Below are 13754 nucleotides of genomic sequence, written 5' to 3'. Positions count from 1 at the left end.
CAACTGCCCACTCACGGTGGCGCTTACCTCCCAAGAAAGCTGCGACTCTCCCCGCCTCAGACCCCGAGGGCAGCAAGCGCTCTGTGGGGACCTAGGTCCACTCAGCGTGGGAGCACACGCACTTGTAAGACCTACAGACAGCGGATGCCAAGCGCGGCAGCACAGGCTGGACCAGGATCCAGCCACGTCCCTTTCTTGAGCCCAGGCTAGGACCTGTGGCTTATTCACAGCATCAGTGACTCCAAGTACACCACTGTACGCATGGAACTTGGCCACTGGTCAAAGCCACGGCGCAGTGCGTGTCAGAGGTCCTTCTGGGCTCCAGCAGGGGTACCCGGCAACCACAGGAGTGACCAGCCTGGGTCATCTCCCTCTTTCTGCCTCTATCCCACTTGTGCACCCAGTCATGCTGGCATGAGGACCCCCTGAGCCTCCGAGGCCCCCATTCCCAGGGCCCCATCCCACCAGTGGGAAGATGAAGACATCAGTAAGTGGAGGAGGAGACAGTGTGAGCAAGTGCCAAAACAGGCTCCAGGGCTGGTACAGCAGGCAGTGCCCACCTCTGCCATCCTGTAGCAGTCAAACAGCAGGAGGTGAGACCACCCAGCTGCCACCAGCCTTCCTCACCTCACAGGCTTAAGCTGCCACAGAGTTTTAGGGTACAAAGAACAGGGTAGCCAGGGAGATGGCCCCTAACCTAAGAGCCCCAGCTGCACCGCCCCACCCTGCAGGCTGCACCTCCCCCCCCTCAGGCTGTGCCGCCCACCCCCACGTCCCCCCCCCAGGCTGCACCTCCCCCCCCTCAGGCTGTGCCGCCCACCCCCACGTCCCCCCCCCCAGGCTGTGCCGCCCCCTGTGCAGCTTCCAGACACAGAATGTAGGAAACAGGGAGACAAGCAGATGCTACAAGCCTTGCCCCGCCCCACTGCCGTGTGTCGCAGGAGCAGTCACAGGAGCAGTCACAGGGGGCCTGCCACTGGCCCTGCTACTTGACTTCAATCAGCAGGTACCGTTCTGTCATCGCATCAGCCAGGGGGAAATGAATGTCCAGGATCCAACAGCTGAGAGGAGGCGCTGCACGGGACAGCAGCGAGCCGACCACAAAGCATGCGATGCAACCACGTGCCAGCAGCGACTGCGAAGTGCGAGCTTCCTCCGGCAGTCAGCAATGAAAGGTCACAGCTAACTGGACGGGAAACCTTGAGAAAACTCCCCCTGGGGGTGTGTCGGGCCAGGCTCCAGAGCTGCTCCTGGGGCAAGGCTGCCCTCCTTAACGTTGCCGGAACACCCCAGGCCGCGCCAGGGCTCGACATGGGAGCCCGCGACTCAAGGGCAGAGGGACGTCCCTGGCCCCAGCCCAGGGACGCCCACAGGAGCCTTCAGGGAGCCCCAGTGCTCCACACAGGCCTTCCTTGAGCCATGCGGTGCCACACCCTGCACGGGAGACAGGGGCACATGTCCCCTCTGCCCAAGCTAGGACGCCCATAGGACACAGCTGTCAATCAGTGCACAGGTGGGAGGGACCAGCGGAAGCAGTCACAGTGCTCACGGCTGCTTGCCATGCCCCAGGAGCCTTCAGGCTAGGGTTGTCATCCAGAACCACCGGGGTGCAGTCCACCCTGTCCTCTGCTCCTTGCACTCCGCCTGGCACGGCTGCTGGGGCCACTCAGCATGGGGTGACCAGACAGGCTGTGGCAAGGCCCTCACCGCCCCGCCCCCAGGATGGCAGATGACTCTCAGAGCCTTCTTTAACAGCCCCAATGCTCCCCGGGTCCCGGACTCAGGGACCCCGTGAGCGGCAGACACGCCCCTGCACAGCTCCACCCACGAGCATGGCAGCCACCAAGGCTCGGGTCTAAATCCTTCCCCAGCTGACAGTGATCTATGCCTGCTTCCTGTAGGCGGGTGGGCATGAAGAGCTTACGCCCTCAAATCTTAATGGGCTCATGAAAAAGTATGTTGTAGGGAGACCTGCTTCTGGGGGTTATTAGATTAACCCAATCCATCAGCTTCAATGTCACCTCACAGGCTTGGCGCTGGGGTGCCGGGCGGGTTTGGGAGAGTCCAGCCACAGCCACTGGGCATGCCAAGCAGAGCACCTGGCGGGCCGCTGCCCTGGCACACGAGAGGAACTCCCCATCACGGTAAGGTCCCAGGCACCTTCCAGAAGAGCAAGAAGACCAGGGCTGCAATGACCCCCAGGGAAAGGCGGCACCAAGGACTCGGCTGACAGCGGGAAGGGAGAAGACAGCAGCCTGCTCCAACACAGCACACTGGGGCCAGGCTCCGAGGACAGGTGGGCATGTCAGTGCCCCCGGCCCAGCTGAAGGACAGGTCAGGGAGGAGGGCTGGGGACATGATGAGGGTGAGCTGAGCAGGAGAAGTCTCTAGCACCATGCCTAGCCATTGGCAGCAGAAATCAGGGGCCCACCCTGCCCCAGCACCTGCCCCAGCACCTACCCCAGCACCTGCTCCGGCACCTGCCCCAGCACGCACCTGCCCCAGTACCTGCTCCTCCACCTGTTCCGCCACCTGCCTGGCACCTGCCCCAGCACGCACCTGTCCTGGCACCTGCTCCTCCACCTGCCCCTCCACCTGCTGCAGCACCCATCCCAGCACCTGCCCAGCACCTGCCTCAGCACGCACCTGTCCTGGCACCCACCCCAGCACCTGCCCTGGCACCTGCCTCAGCACGCACCTGTCCTGGCACCTGCTCTGCCACCTGCCCCTCTACCTCCCCAGCACCTTTCCCAGCACCTGCTCTGGCACCAGCCACAGGGCAAGCACAAGGCGAGGAAGGTGTGCCACCCCTCCACCCCGCTCAACCCCACTTCTTCTGCCCGCGCAGCTGAATTTCCCTGGTATAGTCACATCCAGCCACGCCACATGCAGAGCACGCTGTGCCCACCTGCCTGCCCCTTGCAGCCATGGGATGTGCTCCTCACCTGCCCTAGAAACCATGAGTCCAGGTGCACCCCCTCACTGCCCAGCTCAGGCCTTGGGCCACCCACCTGTCTGCCCCTGGGGAAGGAGAGGTGCCCCACCCAAGCCCTCACCCAGTCTGCATGGCTGTGCTCTGGCCCCCCTCAGGCCAGGCTGGGAGCCCCCAGGTAACAACAGGGAGGGCTTGCCCAGGCCTCCCACTGAGCAGGAGCCCCTCCTGCGGGTGACAGGGAGTGGCCAGGGGGGCAGGCAAGCAGGTGGACAGATGTAGACAAGTTACTGACTGGGCACTTCCAGACTGAGACCTGCCTGGTGCTGTCACGACAGACTCTGTGGTCATAACGAGTTTGGGGAAGGCACTCCCTCCACCTGCCCTCTGTGCCCACAACTTCATGTGAAGTCCCAAGTGGGTGCTGGTGGTCCTCACTGGGTGCAGGGCCCCAGGACAGATGTGTGGAGAACAGGGTCCCTGTCCCAGGGCCGTCTACCTGAGCCCCTGCAGCGGTCCACCCCCACAGCTGCCTCCTGCACTCTGCCAGAGTGCTCTGGGTGGACTGCCCTTGACAGGGGCCCTGGAGCTCTCACAGCACCCCCCGCGCCCCCGGCCCCAGAAGCCTGCAGAACTTGGAGACCACGACCTAGAACACTGCTGGCAGCAAATGTACTGTGTGTGAAAAGTTTCACTGAGTGCCCTGGGTCCCACCACTTCTCAACACTGGGCACCCGGTGGCTGGCAGGCTCGCACTGCCCTGTCCAGTCACACAGCCGATGGCCGCTGTGGGGCTCTGCTGGTGCTGGCTGGGCATCACTTCACCCCATGGGCTGTTCCATGGGCAGCTGGCTTCATTCAGGGTGAGCCAAGGTGATGTGAAGCCCAGTGGTGAGGCCCCTGCCCTCCCCTGAGAAGGGCCCTGTCCAGGCTGCCTTCTGCTGGGCTCCCATGCTCCCCCATGGCGGGCCTAGTGATGGGCTGATGCTGGGAACCATCACTGTGACAGGAACCATGAGGCCAGGGCGTGGACTTCCCGGCACCTGTGCACAGGTGCTGGAACCACGAGGCCAGGGCGTGGACTTCCTGGCACCTGTGCACAGGTGCTGGAACAGGGTTAGCCCCAGAGAAGGTACGAACAGGAGGGCACCAACACAGCGGCCACCCTGGCCCATGTCCCTGCTGTGAGTGTGCGCTGCCCAGAGTCACTGAGAGAGCCGCGCCCCCTCTGACAGATCCTGTAACAGAACCACCAGCACCAGGACACAGCTGGGCTGGGACGGCCTGGGGCGCAGCACGAAGCTCCTCCTCCTCTCCCAGTTCCAGCCAGGAGGCAGCAGGGGTGGTGCCTGGCTCAGCACAGCGTGGGCACCTTGCGAGGACAGAAAGCCCCAGGGAGTCTGTGCTTTAGCCTTCAGGCCCACATGGTCACCAGTGGGCAGCAGGGAGCTTCCTGTCTCCTCGGGTCACTTCCCCTGGGAGTCAGAAGGGACCAGAGCTAACGCCCGGGGGACCCAGCTCCAGCACCCGCATGAGGAGGACAAATGCTTGCTGCGGGCACTCCTGGCACCAAGGGCGGCAGAAGCAGCAAAGGGAAAGGCACGTGTCCCCGCAGACACCCCCGGAAAGGGACTCGGCACGTGCCGTAAGCCAGACCGAGTCAGCTCGCCAGGGTCCTCCCCAGTCTCCCCGCAGCTGGCAGCGACCCGGAGCCCCAGAACCTTCCCTGCCCCTCTCCCAGCGACACCGGCAAGGAGCCTCGCAAGCAGCCAGCAGCCCCTGGCGAGGCCTGGGGTGATGCCGACGTCAAATCAAAGGTGACAGTCACCAAACTGGAGACAAGACACCCTGGCCCATGAGGGCCGGCGCCACGGCCGCGGCCCCATGGCAGCAAATGAGGTCAGAGCTCAGGCGGAGCCCGAGCACTCCCAGGGGAAGGCAGGTACTGGATTTCCGAGAACACGCCACGAGTCGCACAGCTGGCGTCCACATTTCCGTTGTGAAATGCTGACATTTGTCCTCATTCCAAGGCCATCCCAGGGGCACCCTCGCTCCTGAGCCAGACTCGTGCTGCACCGCTCCAGCTGCTGCTGCCGTCTCTGCCTCCCCGTGCCAACCAGCAGCTTCCGTGTGCTCACAGTGCCGCCCGCCTCCCCCCGCTGCCCGCCTCCGTGTCCTCCCTGCTGCAGCCGTCCTCCCAGAAGGCCAGGCAGCAGCTGGTCAAACCCACAGGGCTGCTGACGGGCCGTGCATGCTAGCTTGCCCTGGCACGGGAAACTGACCCGCATCTCCTTGCTTTCCACCCCGTGGCCCTAGCCCTGACACCCCACGAAGAACCCTCCAGAGGAAAGGGCCAAGCTCTGGCTGGCTCCCAACCAAAAGGCAGTCTCCATTTCAGGGCCCAGCTGGTGAGGAATGCTGGGGATTGGGGACCCTGCCAGGCCCCCCGAGGTCACTGGCAGCCAGCGGGACCGGGCTGCTGCAATGTCAGGCCCTGGGAGGCACGGCTGAGGCCTCGAGTCAGCCGCAGCTCAGACCTGCTGGTACTGATGATAAGCCAGAAGCAATGTCAGGCAACAGCACTGAGTCAGTGCTGAGGGAGGCCCTCGGGAGCCAGGCTACCACGCACCCCGGCTTGGGGGGCACCAGGCAGGGTGGACGCTGGAGGCCGGCCAGAAGCCTGCCGAGGGCCCGCTGGAGGCTTCCCTCACCAGCAAAGTGGCTTTCCGACGTGATGCAAGCTCCTGTCCCCTTAGAGGACTACGGAGGGGCCAGGCACGGGGCACAGTGAGTGGCTGAGCTGAGGGACATGACAGCAGCCTGCCATATGACCTGCCCAGGCCAGGGGTCAGTGTCGGGTACTCCAGCCAAGCTGCCACAAACTGAACTGCTGTATCCACCCACATTCACAGGTTGATGTTCTAACCCTGATGGGACTGTATTTGGAGATTTAAGGAGCAAAATATGGTAAACTCAGTCACAGGTCTCAAGTCTTTTCTAGGAGAACTTGAGGAAGACCAAGGAAAGGCCACGGGAGGCCACAGGGAGGGACAGCTATGTGCAAGCCCCTTCCCTCGACCCTCTCCTCTCTGCCTCCAGAACCAAGGCGGCAAATTCTTGCTGTGTGGGCCACACGCTCCGAGGCCTGGCGCCTGAACGCGCCTGCCACGGGAGGCCCCTAGTCAACAGAGAAGCAGGGCAGCTGGCCAGCACTGCAGGAGCCCCACGGGGTGGGCTGCCCTGCTCATCACACACAGCAGCAGGTCCACTGCGATGGCCTGACCTGAGCCCGGGCACGGCTGAGCGGGTCAGGAACCCGCGGGGTCACTGCCTCCTCCCTTCTCGACTGCGTGCCCCAGCACATGTTGGGAATTCTCTGCCAGCACGGTTTATCTCACTCATGGACGTCAAAGCAGACCCACGGACAGTGCCTCACACGCCATGCAATCCCACTCCACCCACTTCCGCTGCTCAGAAGGCACAGTGTTGTCCTGGTATCTTCAAGCACCCATCAGGGAAGGCGACCTGGCACTTTCTTCCTTTCCCACCCCAATAACCAGCTAGTCCCCTGAGGAGCCCAGGGCCCCTTCCTGGAGAAGGCAACCAGGACCAGTCAGACACCCAGGGGCCACTGCTCCCAGGCTCCCAAACCTGTCCAGGCTAGGAACACACACGTGACCACAGACGCACAAGCGTGGCTGTCGAGGCTGGGAGACACATGCGTGACCACACGTGACCAGGGACCGGCGTGCACCTGCAGGCAGCCGATCCACTGCACAGGTCATCTGAGACGCAGGAATCCCGAGTGGACATGGCTACCGCTCCCCCCGGTGGTCACCAAGCCCCTCTCCTCCCACTCAGGGCCGAGTCACTGGCCTCAGCCACCGTCCCGTGGACGCTGCAGGCGGGTCCCCACTTGCCACCACCATGGCCCCAGCCCCACTCTGGGATCTAAGTGTCCCTGTCACTCACCCCTCGGGACCGACTCCTCCCCCGCTCCCACTCCTAGGCGACCCCGGCCTCCTCGTGCCTTCCTCTTGCAGCCTCTCGCCATCTCACACCCAGCAGGTGCCCGAGCACAAGGACATGCTGGCCCCTTCCCTCTGCTGCCCAATCTGACTGCAGAGCGGCTGCACAGCAGGCACTGAACCGCAGTTTCTAGAACAAATGTCCACCCTGGGGGAGGATCCAGCTGCCAACTTTAAGATCAGGAAAGAAGGCCCAAGCTGCGGGTGGACCTTCCTGCGCCAGCTTTCACGCACTGGCCAGAGGGGTTACTCTCTGCCCACTGCCTTCCCTGGGGTGGCTGCTGCGGGCCGGATCATCCAGTGCCAGCTTTCACGCGCTGGCCAGAGGGGTTACTCTCTGCCCTCTGCCTTCCCTGGGGTGGCTGCTGCGGGCCAGATCATCCAGTGCCAGCTCTAACGTGGAGGCCAGAGGGGCTCACTCTGCCCACTGCCTTCCCTGGGGTGGCTGCTGCGGGCCGGATCTTCCAGTGCCAGCTCTAACGTGGAGGCCAGAGGCCCGCCCCCTCCTGACAGTTAGGAGCACAACCCTAGAAGCACTATTTACCAGTGGTTCGGGCACTGCCCTGTCCGTGGGCTTGTCAGCTTCCAGTCCAGCTTCCCTCTGACCCTGCTAACACACCCTGAGAGCAGCAGGCAAAGGCCAGGCGGGTCCCTGTCAACCTAGAAACGCCCGAGCAGCGCCAGGCTCCTTCGTGCTCTTTGCCCAGCCCTGCTTGCTGCAAGATCGGGGGATTGGATCAGGGGATGGGAAGACAGAGCTCTCCCTCTCTTTCAAAGAAAAATAAAATTTAAAAAACTTAATTAACAACAATATCCATTTTGGAGTTAACTACAGAACAGGAGGAAAGGCGCTCCTGTGCACAGCTGGCCTGTTCACCCTGGGCACAGACGTGTACCCACTCTCCCTGGCAGAGCACTGGTGGTCAATGCTGTCTCAGTGCAGCCGCTCAGAAAGGCATGGCACCTCCTGGCTGTCACGTGGCCAGAGACGGGACGGCCAAGGTCTACAGGTGGCCTTGATACTCTGAGGCAGGCCTTGCCACAGGCGCTCATGTGAGGCAGGCGCACTGCGCCCTGCACTCAGCAGCTCCCAGGGCACACTGCCCAGATGGAGCCCAGCGGTCGGAGCACCCTCAGAGCCACAGGCTGCCTCAGCCTGCTCCCCCCAGATCAGACGGGGCTGCAGAGAGGGAGGGGCCGGCCTAGGTGAGTGAGGCTGAGGGCCCAGCCGCCCCTGGCCATCTGAGCCTGTCACCAGCACCACTTGGGAGGGCATTAGTGCTGGACGCAGACACTCAGAGTTGGGGGGCAGGCCTGGCTCCCCACCAGCCCTCAGAGTGCTGGGTCAGCCTCCCCCCCAGATCCCAGGGCTGCTTACTCCCTGAAACACAAGCCCCTCTAGATCTGCACCCCAAGACAACACAGAAGAGCTGCGGGGCAGGCAAGGAGGATGGAGGGGGAGGCGGACTGAGCAAGCAGCCACCTGGCTGAGACAGGAAGAGATCGGCAGCAGAGCTAGAAGGAAACTCCCCAGGCTGCTCGCTCACCCAGCACCCAGGTGTGGGCTAGCTCAGCCTGGGCGCCTGGGTCACAGCCTGGGGGTCCAGGAGCAGAACACCATGCCACTGTGCACAGCACAGAAAGGCTGAGGCCCACCCACGTGACCGGCATGCAGGCGCCGGGGGCGGGTCCCTCCGGGGGCGTCCCCAAGTCCACATCAGGGACCACGCGCCTCGGCCATGCCCATGCTGCTGTGTCGCTCAGGCTGGTCAGCAGCCTCTGGCTGACACACAACCACCTTGCAAGGGGTTAAAGAGCTATGCAAACCTGTAATGGCCCAGCGAATAAACACCCTGTTTGGGGCAGAGTAATCACCCGACTGCGATCCTATGATTACTGTATATTTTCATTGCCAAAAGATGCAATACAATTTCATGGTTACTTGGCCCTGTAAAATAGAAATACCCCCAATTTTTAAGATATGAAAAGGTTTATGATCAGGATACTGTCAGTTCAAGAATGAGCCCATGGTACAAATGAGTCAATTCATGACAAAATTTAATTTCAGGAAAATTAACTCAATAAAGATGCCGCAATTGTGCTTAAAGTTTTAATGTCTATTAGGAGTTTTAGCGAAGTAGTGCACAAGCCAATCCATTTGCAGGCTCCTCAAAACGCGACTGGCTTACTACCTCATCTACTCATAATGGGGACAGCGTTACAAGGAACCTGGTGTTTAACGAGGGCATTGAGTTGTGTTTCCTGGAATACCGCAGAGGGCGAGCCAGCGCCACTAGCGGGCAGCCGCTTCAACCAGTCACAGGTGAGGCACGGCGGACACCCTGCCGCCGCCGAGTTCCTGGGAGAGCCGAGCCACAGCAGAAACTGTGAGACGCTCCTAAGATTGTGCAAGGCAACTATGGAACCCCACGTGCCTGTCCCGCCTGAGGGGCACGGCTCCTGGACCCACTAGTGCCCCAAAGGGCTCAGAATCGGAAGCCTGGAGGCAGACAGGCCCCAAAGACCAACCCCCCAGGCCCCCTCTGGTCACTCCGAGCTGTGCCCCTGCCATGCCCACGTGCACAAGGCTCCAACTCTGAGCCACAACCACGGGGCTCATTCTGCCACAAGGAAGGCCCTTGTCTGGACACCCCCAGCCCGTGTCCCTGCGTGAAAAGGCAGCAGCCCACCCATGGCCCCACCTGCCACCGGGCAGGCTGGACTCAGGCCAGGAAGAGCCCACCTGCTGCCTGCCTGTCAACAGACAACATGACCCAGCACAGCTGGTTTGCGCTCAGAGACAAGATTCCTAATTCCACATAATGGGGCCTGCTATTTGCAGCTCATGAGGAAATGCTGGTACCTGAAGCCCCATGGCCTGGGCTCGGCTTCAGCAAACACCCGAACAAAATAAAAAGGTGCTAGAATAAGCAATGGGACACTCGAGGGAACAAAGGTGGCTGGTTCCAGAAAACTCAATCTCCGAAATAAATGAATTTCATCAAAATTGGTGGAGAGTGGAAAATTTCATGTTGCACTGCCTCGGCCTGTGGTTCTTAAAATCTCCATTGTATTACAAGTAGCTCAAAGCGCAGGTGGCTTGGAAGGATGGCCCGCCACACTGCTCAGCCACTGCTCAGCCAGGCTCCGGGAGAGGGCGCCTGCCCAGGCCGGGGCGGGTGCGAGGCGCTCACCTGGTAGGTGTCCCACAGGCGGATGGTGCAACGCAGCGGCACTTCCCTCATAAGCAGGTTGTTCATCCAGCGGAAGGCGAACTGCAGGTATCTCACCTCGTGCTGGTCCAGGTGCTGGTGCACTTGCTCTGCAGGAGGAAACACAGGCCCCAGGGCGTCAGGGCAGCCCTCAGGGGACCCCAGCAGCTACTCTGCACCCAGGGACCCCCACTCCAACATCAGGGCATCCGAAGCAGCACCCCAAGGGAAAAACAGCTAAGCAACCCTGAAGCTGCCTTCCTCTACAGGAAACCACTGATGATGATGGCGGTGATGACAGGGGTGACACAGCAGCAACTCTGATGCCTTCCAGCCCAGAACCCAGCAGGGTGAGCAGAGCAGACCACCAGCCCAGCACCCAGCAGGTGAGCAGAGCGGACCACCAGCCCAGAACCCAGCAGGTGAGCAGAGCACCAGCCCAGAACCCAGCAGGTGAGCAAAGCGGACCACCAGCCCAGCACCCAGCAGGTGAGCAGAGCGGACCACCAGCCCAGCACCCAGCAGGTGAGCAGAGCGGACCACCAGCCCAGAACCCAGCAGGTGAGCAGAGCGGACCACCAGCCCAGCACCCAGCAGGTGAGCAGACCACCAGCCCAGAACCCAGCAGGGTGCGCAGAGCAGACCACCAGCCCAGCACCCAGCAGGTGAGCAGAGCAGACCACCAGCCCAGCACCCAGCAGGTGAGCAGAGCGGACCACCAGCCCAGAACCCAGCAGGTGAGCAGAGCGGACCACCAGCCCAGAACCCAGCAGGTGAGCAGAGCGGACCACCAGCCCAGCACCCAGCAGGTGAGCAGAGCACCAGCCCAGAACCCAGCAGGGTGCGCAGAGCAGACCACCAGCCCAGCACCCAGCAGGTGAGCAGAGCAGACCACCAGCCCAGCACCCAGCAGGTGAGCAGAGCGGACCACCAGCCCAGCACCCAGCAGGTGAGCAGAGCAGACCACCAGCCCAGAACCCAGCAGGTGAGCAGAGCGGACCACCAGCCCAGCACCCAGCAGGTGAGCAGAGCGGACCACCAGCCCAGAACCCAGCAGGGTGCGCAGAGCGGACCACCAGCCCAGCACCCAGCAGGGTGAGCAGAGCGGACCACCAGCCCAGAACCCAGCAGGTGAGCAGAGTGGACCACCAGCCCAGAACCCAGCAGGTGAGCAGAGTGGACCACCAGCCCAGAACCCAGCAGGGTACGCACAGTAAGGTCAGAAAGCTGCAGGAGCACCTGATGCTAACCAGGCACCGAACACGGGGGCCTGCTTCTGTGCTCGGCAGCCCCGCACCCCCAGCTGCCCATGGGCATCTGCAGGAAGGGGCTGTGAGGTCTTGCGAGGATCACCCCAGAAGATGAGGACCCTGCACTGCCCAAGGCCTCCCTCTGCTTCCTGCACTGCATCCCAGCAGCTCCACTGTGAAGGCCTGGCCAGAACAGGACCACTTTACCCAGACTCGAGGCCCTCTCCCATCGTGCCAGCTCTGTGAGGCTAGGACATGGCTGCCATCAGGAGCCAGCACACTCTCCAGATGCAAGGCTGTTCTGGGCACTGAGGAGAGGAATGGGTTAGGGAAGCACCCTGTCCCGTGAACCCCCACATCCTAGAGGCTCCCCAGGGCCGCGGTGGCAGGCAGGAGAGGCCTGGCTGGGCTGGCATGCAGTCTCAGTGCCATTTTCCTCACCCACAGAGCCGCAGCTGACCGGACAAGTGTGGCCAGGTGATGGGTGGGACAGCTTGATGGGGAGTTAGTCCTCTGTTACTTTTACCTGTGCCTTATCCCCTCTTTCATGTGGTGGGACAAGAATGTGGACCCCTTGCATTGGCCCCAGGAAAGCCTGTGGGGAGGCTGCCGGTCAGGACCCCTGTGAGGGGTCCTCAGGGGTCCCCACACGTGTGCCAAGGTGCTCAGGCCGTGAGGGCTGCAGCCGAGGAGAGGAATGTGTGCATGCCGCCTGTGCCAGGCTCTGGGAGAGGCAACAGTGCAGGCCCAGGTGGAGTGGGGGCCAGAGGGCCCTCAGCAGGGGCACACACCAGGACACTCAGCCGACAGGCAGGAGCTCGTGTTTGGCTTCAATCGACCAAGAGCTCTGACACACATCCACGCAAGCCAGACCAAGCACCACATTTTCACACTAGCTGCTTCCGATGAGCTCGACAGGAGCCCCTGATGTAATTCCTTCACAGACTGATTTCTCGCTGACATTACAAGCAGGTGTAAAGCTCAAATGATGCCAAGTTCCAAGGCCCCAACTTGCCCACACAGAGAAGCGGCCCCACCATTGCTGACAGAGCAAGGGAAAAGGACAGGTCTGCTCCCTGAGCTCACAGCGGGCCACTGGGGGAGAGGCGGGCGCCCGGCGAGGCCCCACAGGACAGCAGGTGCTCGTCCTGCAAAAAGGCCCCTGCAGGAGCCAGCCCAGCTGGGGCACCTGGCTCAAGCCTGCTGTGTGACACCTCGGCTGGCCTGCCGCTGGCCCACTGGCCACATCTGGCCATGCCTCCTGTTTACCAAGAGCATCAAAGGCTGCAGCGTGAGTCACATTTTAGCAACAGGCCCAAATTTTGCTAACACAGGCTCAAGTGAGCGTTCCACAGGGGCGTTTGTCTCCCACAGTGCCAGCGGCCACTGTACCACAGGCCGGGTTTACAGGCTGGGGAGCGCAGCAGTAACTCAGTGCTTGTGAGCCAGCTCCGCTGGACAGCCACTTCCTCCAGGGCAGGACCTGGCCAAGCAGCCACTTCCTCCAGCGCAGGACCTGGCCAAGCAGCCACTTCCTCCAGCGCAGGACCTGGCCAAGCAGCCACTTCCTCCAGGGCAGGACCTGGCCAAGCAGCCACTTCCTCCAGGGCAGGACCTGGCCAAGCAGCCACTTCCTCCAGGGCAGGACCTGGCCAAGCAGCCACTCCTCCAGGGCAGGACCTGGCCAAGCAGCCACTCCTCCAGGGCAGGACCTGGCCAAGCAGCCACTTCCTCCAGGGCAGGACCTGGCCAAGCAGCCACTCCTCCAGGGCAGGACCTGGCCAGGCAGCCACTTCCTCCAGGGCAGGACCTGGCCAAGCAGCCACTCCTCCAGGGCAGGACCTGGCCAAGCAGCCACTTCCTCCAGGGCAGGACCTGGCCAAGCAGCCACTCCTCCAGGGCAGGACCTGGCCAAGCAGCCACTTCCTCCAGGGCAGGACCTGGCCAAGCAGCCACTCCTCCAGGGCAGGACCTGGCCAAGCAGCCACTCCTCCAGGGCAGGACCTGGCCAAGCAGCCACTTCCTCCAGGGCAGGACCTGGCCAAGCAGCCACTTCCTCCAGGGTAGGACCTGGCCAAGCACTGGGATCAGTGCTGATGCACATTGCTAAGCAGGTGGCAGACGAAGAGGGCAGGGCTGGGGCCGAGCAGGCAGCGTGTCCCTGGGGCTGAGTTCCCGGGGCTGCCTGGCCGTTCTGCCTGCAGCCTCGGTGGCCAGCCATGGAGATGGCTGCCTTCTCGCAAGGTGGGCAGGCACACAGCTCTATGGGAGCCTGGGGACAAACGCTGCCTTTCAACAGCAAACAGAAAGAGAGATCTGATTTTTAAGCACC

General features: G+C 62.4%; 1 protein-coding gene across 3 annotated transcripts in view; it reads right to left on the bottom strand.

Annotated features, from left to right (window-relative positions):
• TBC1D22A (TBC1 domain family member 22A) overlaps positions 1 to 13754 on the bottom strand; it is a 232975-nt gene that overhangs the window by 52301 nt on the left and 166920 nt on the right. For all 3 annotated transcript variants that reach the window (XM_040987550.1, XM_040987565.1, XM_040987561.1), the window contains one exon: positions 10155 to 10282. In XM_040987550.1, the coding sequence (XP_040843484.1) occupies positions 10155 to 10282 (128 nt within the window). The remainder of the gene's footprint in view (positions 1 to 10154; positions 10283 to 13754) is intronic.

This window comes from Ochotona curzoniae, unplaced genomic scaffold (assembly GCF_017591425.1).
Source record: "Ochotona curzoniae isolate NIBS_2020 unplaced genomic scaffold, NIBS_Ocur_1.0 contig_1014, whole genome shotgun sequence".
Lineage (NCBI taxonomy): Eukaryota > Metazoa > Chordata > Mammalia > Lagomorpha > Ochotonidae > Ochotona > Ochotona curzoniae.
Note: the sequence above shows the minus strand (reverse complement) of the source record. Positions and strands in the feature narration are given on the sequence as shown.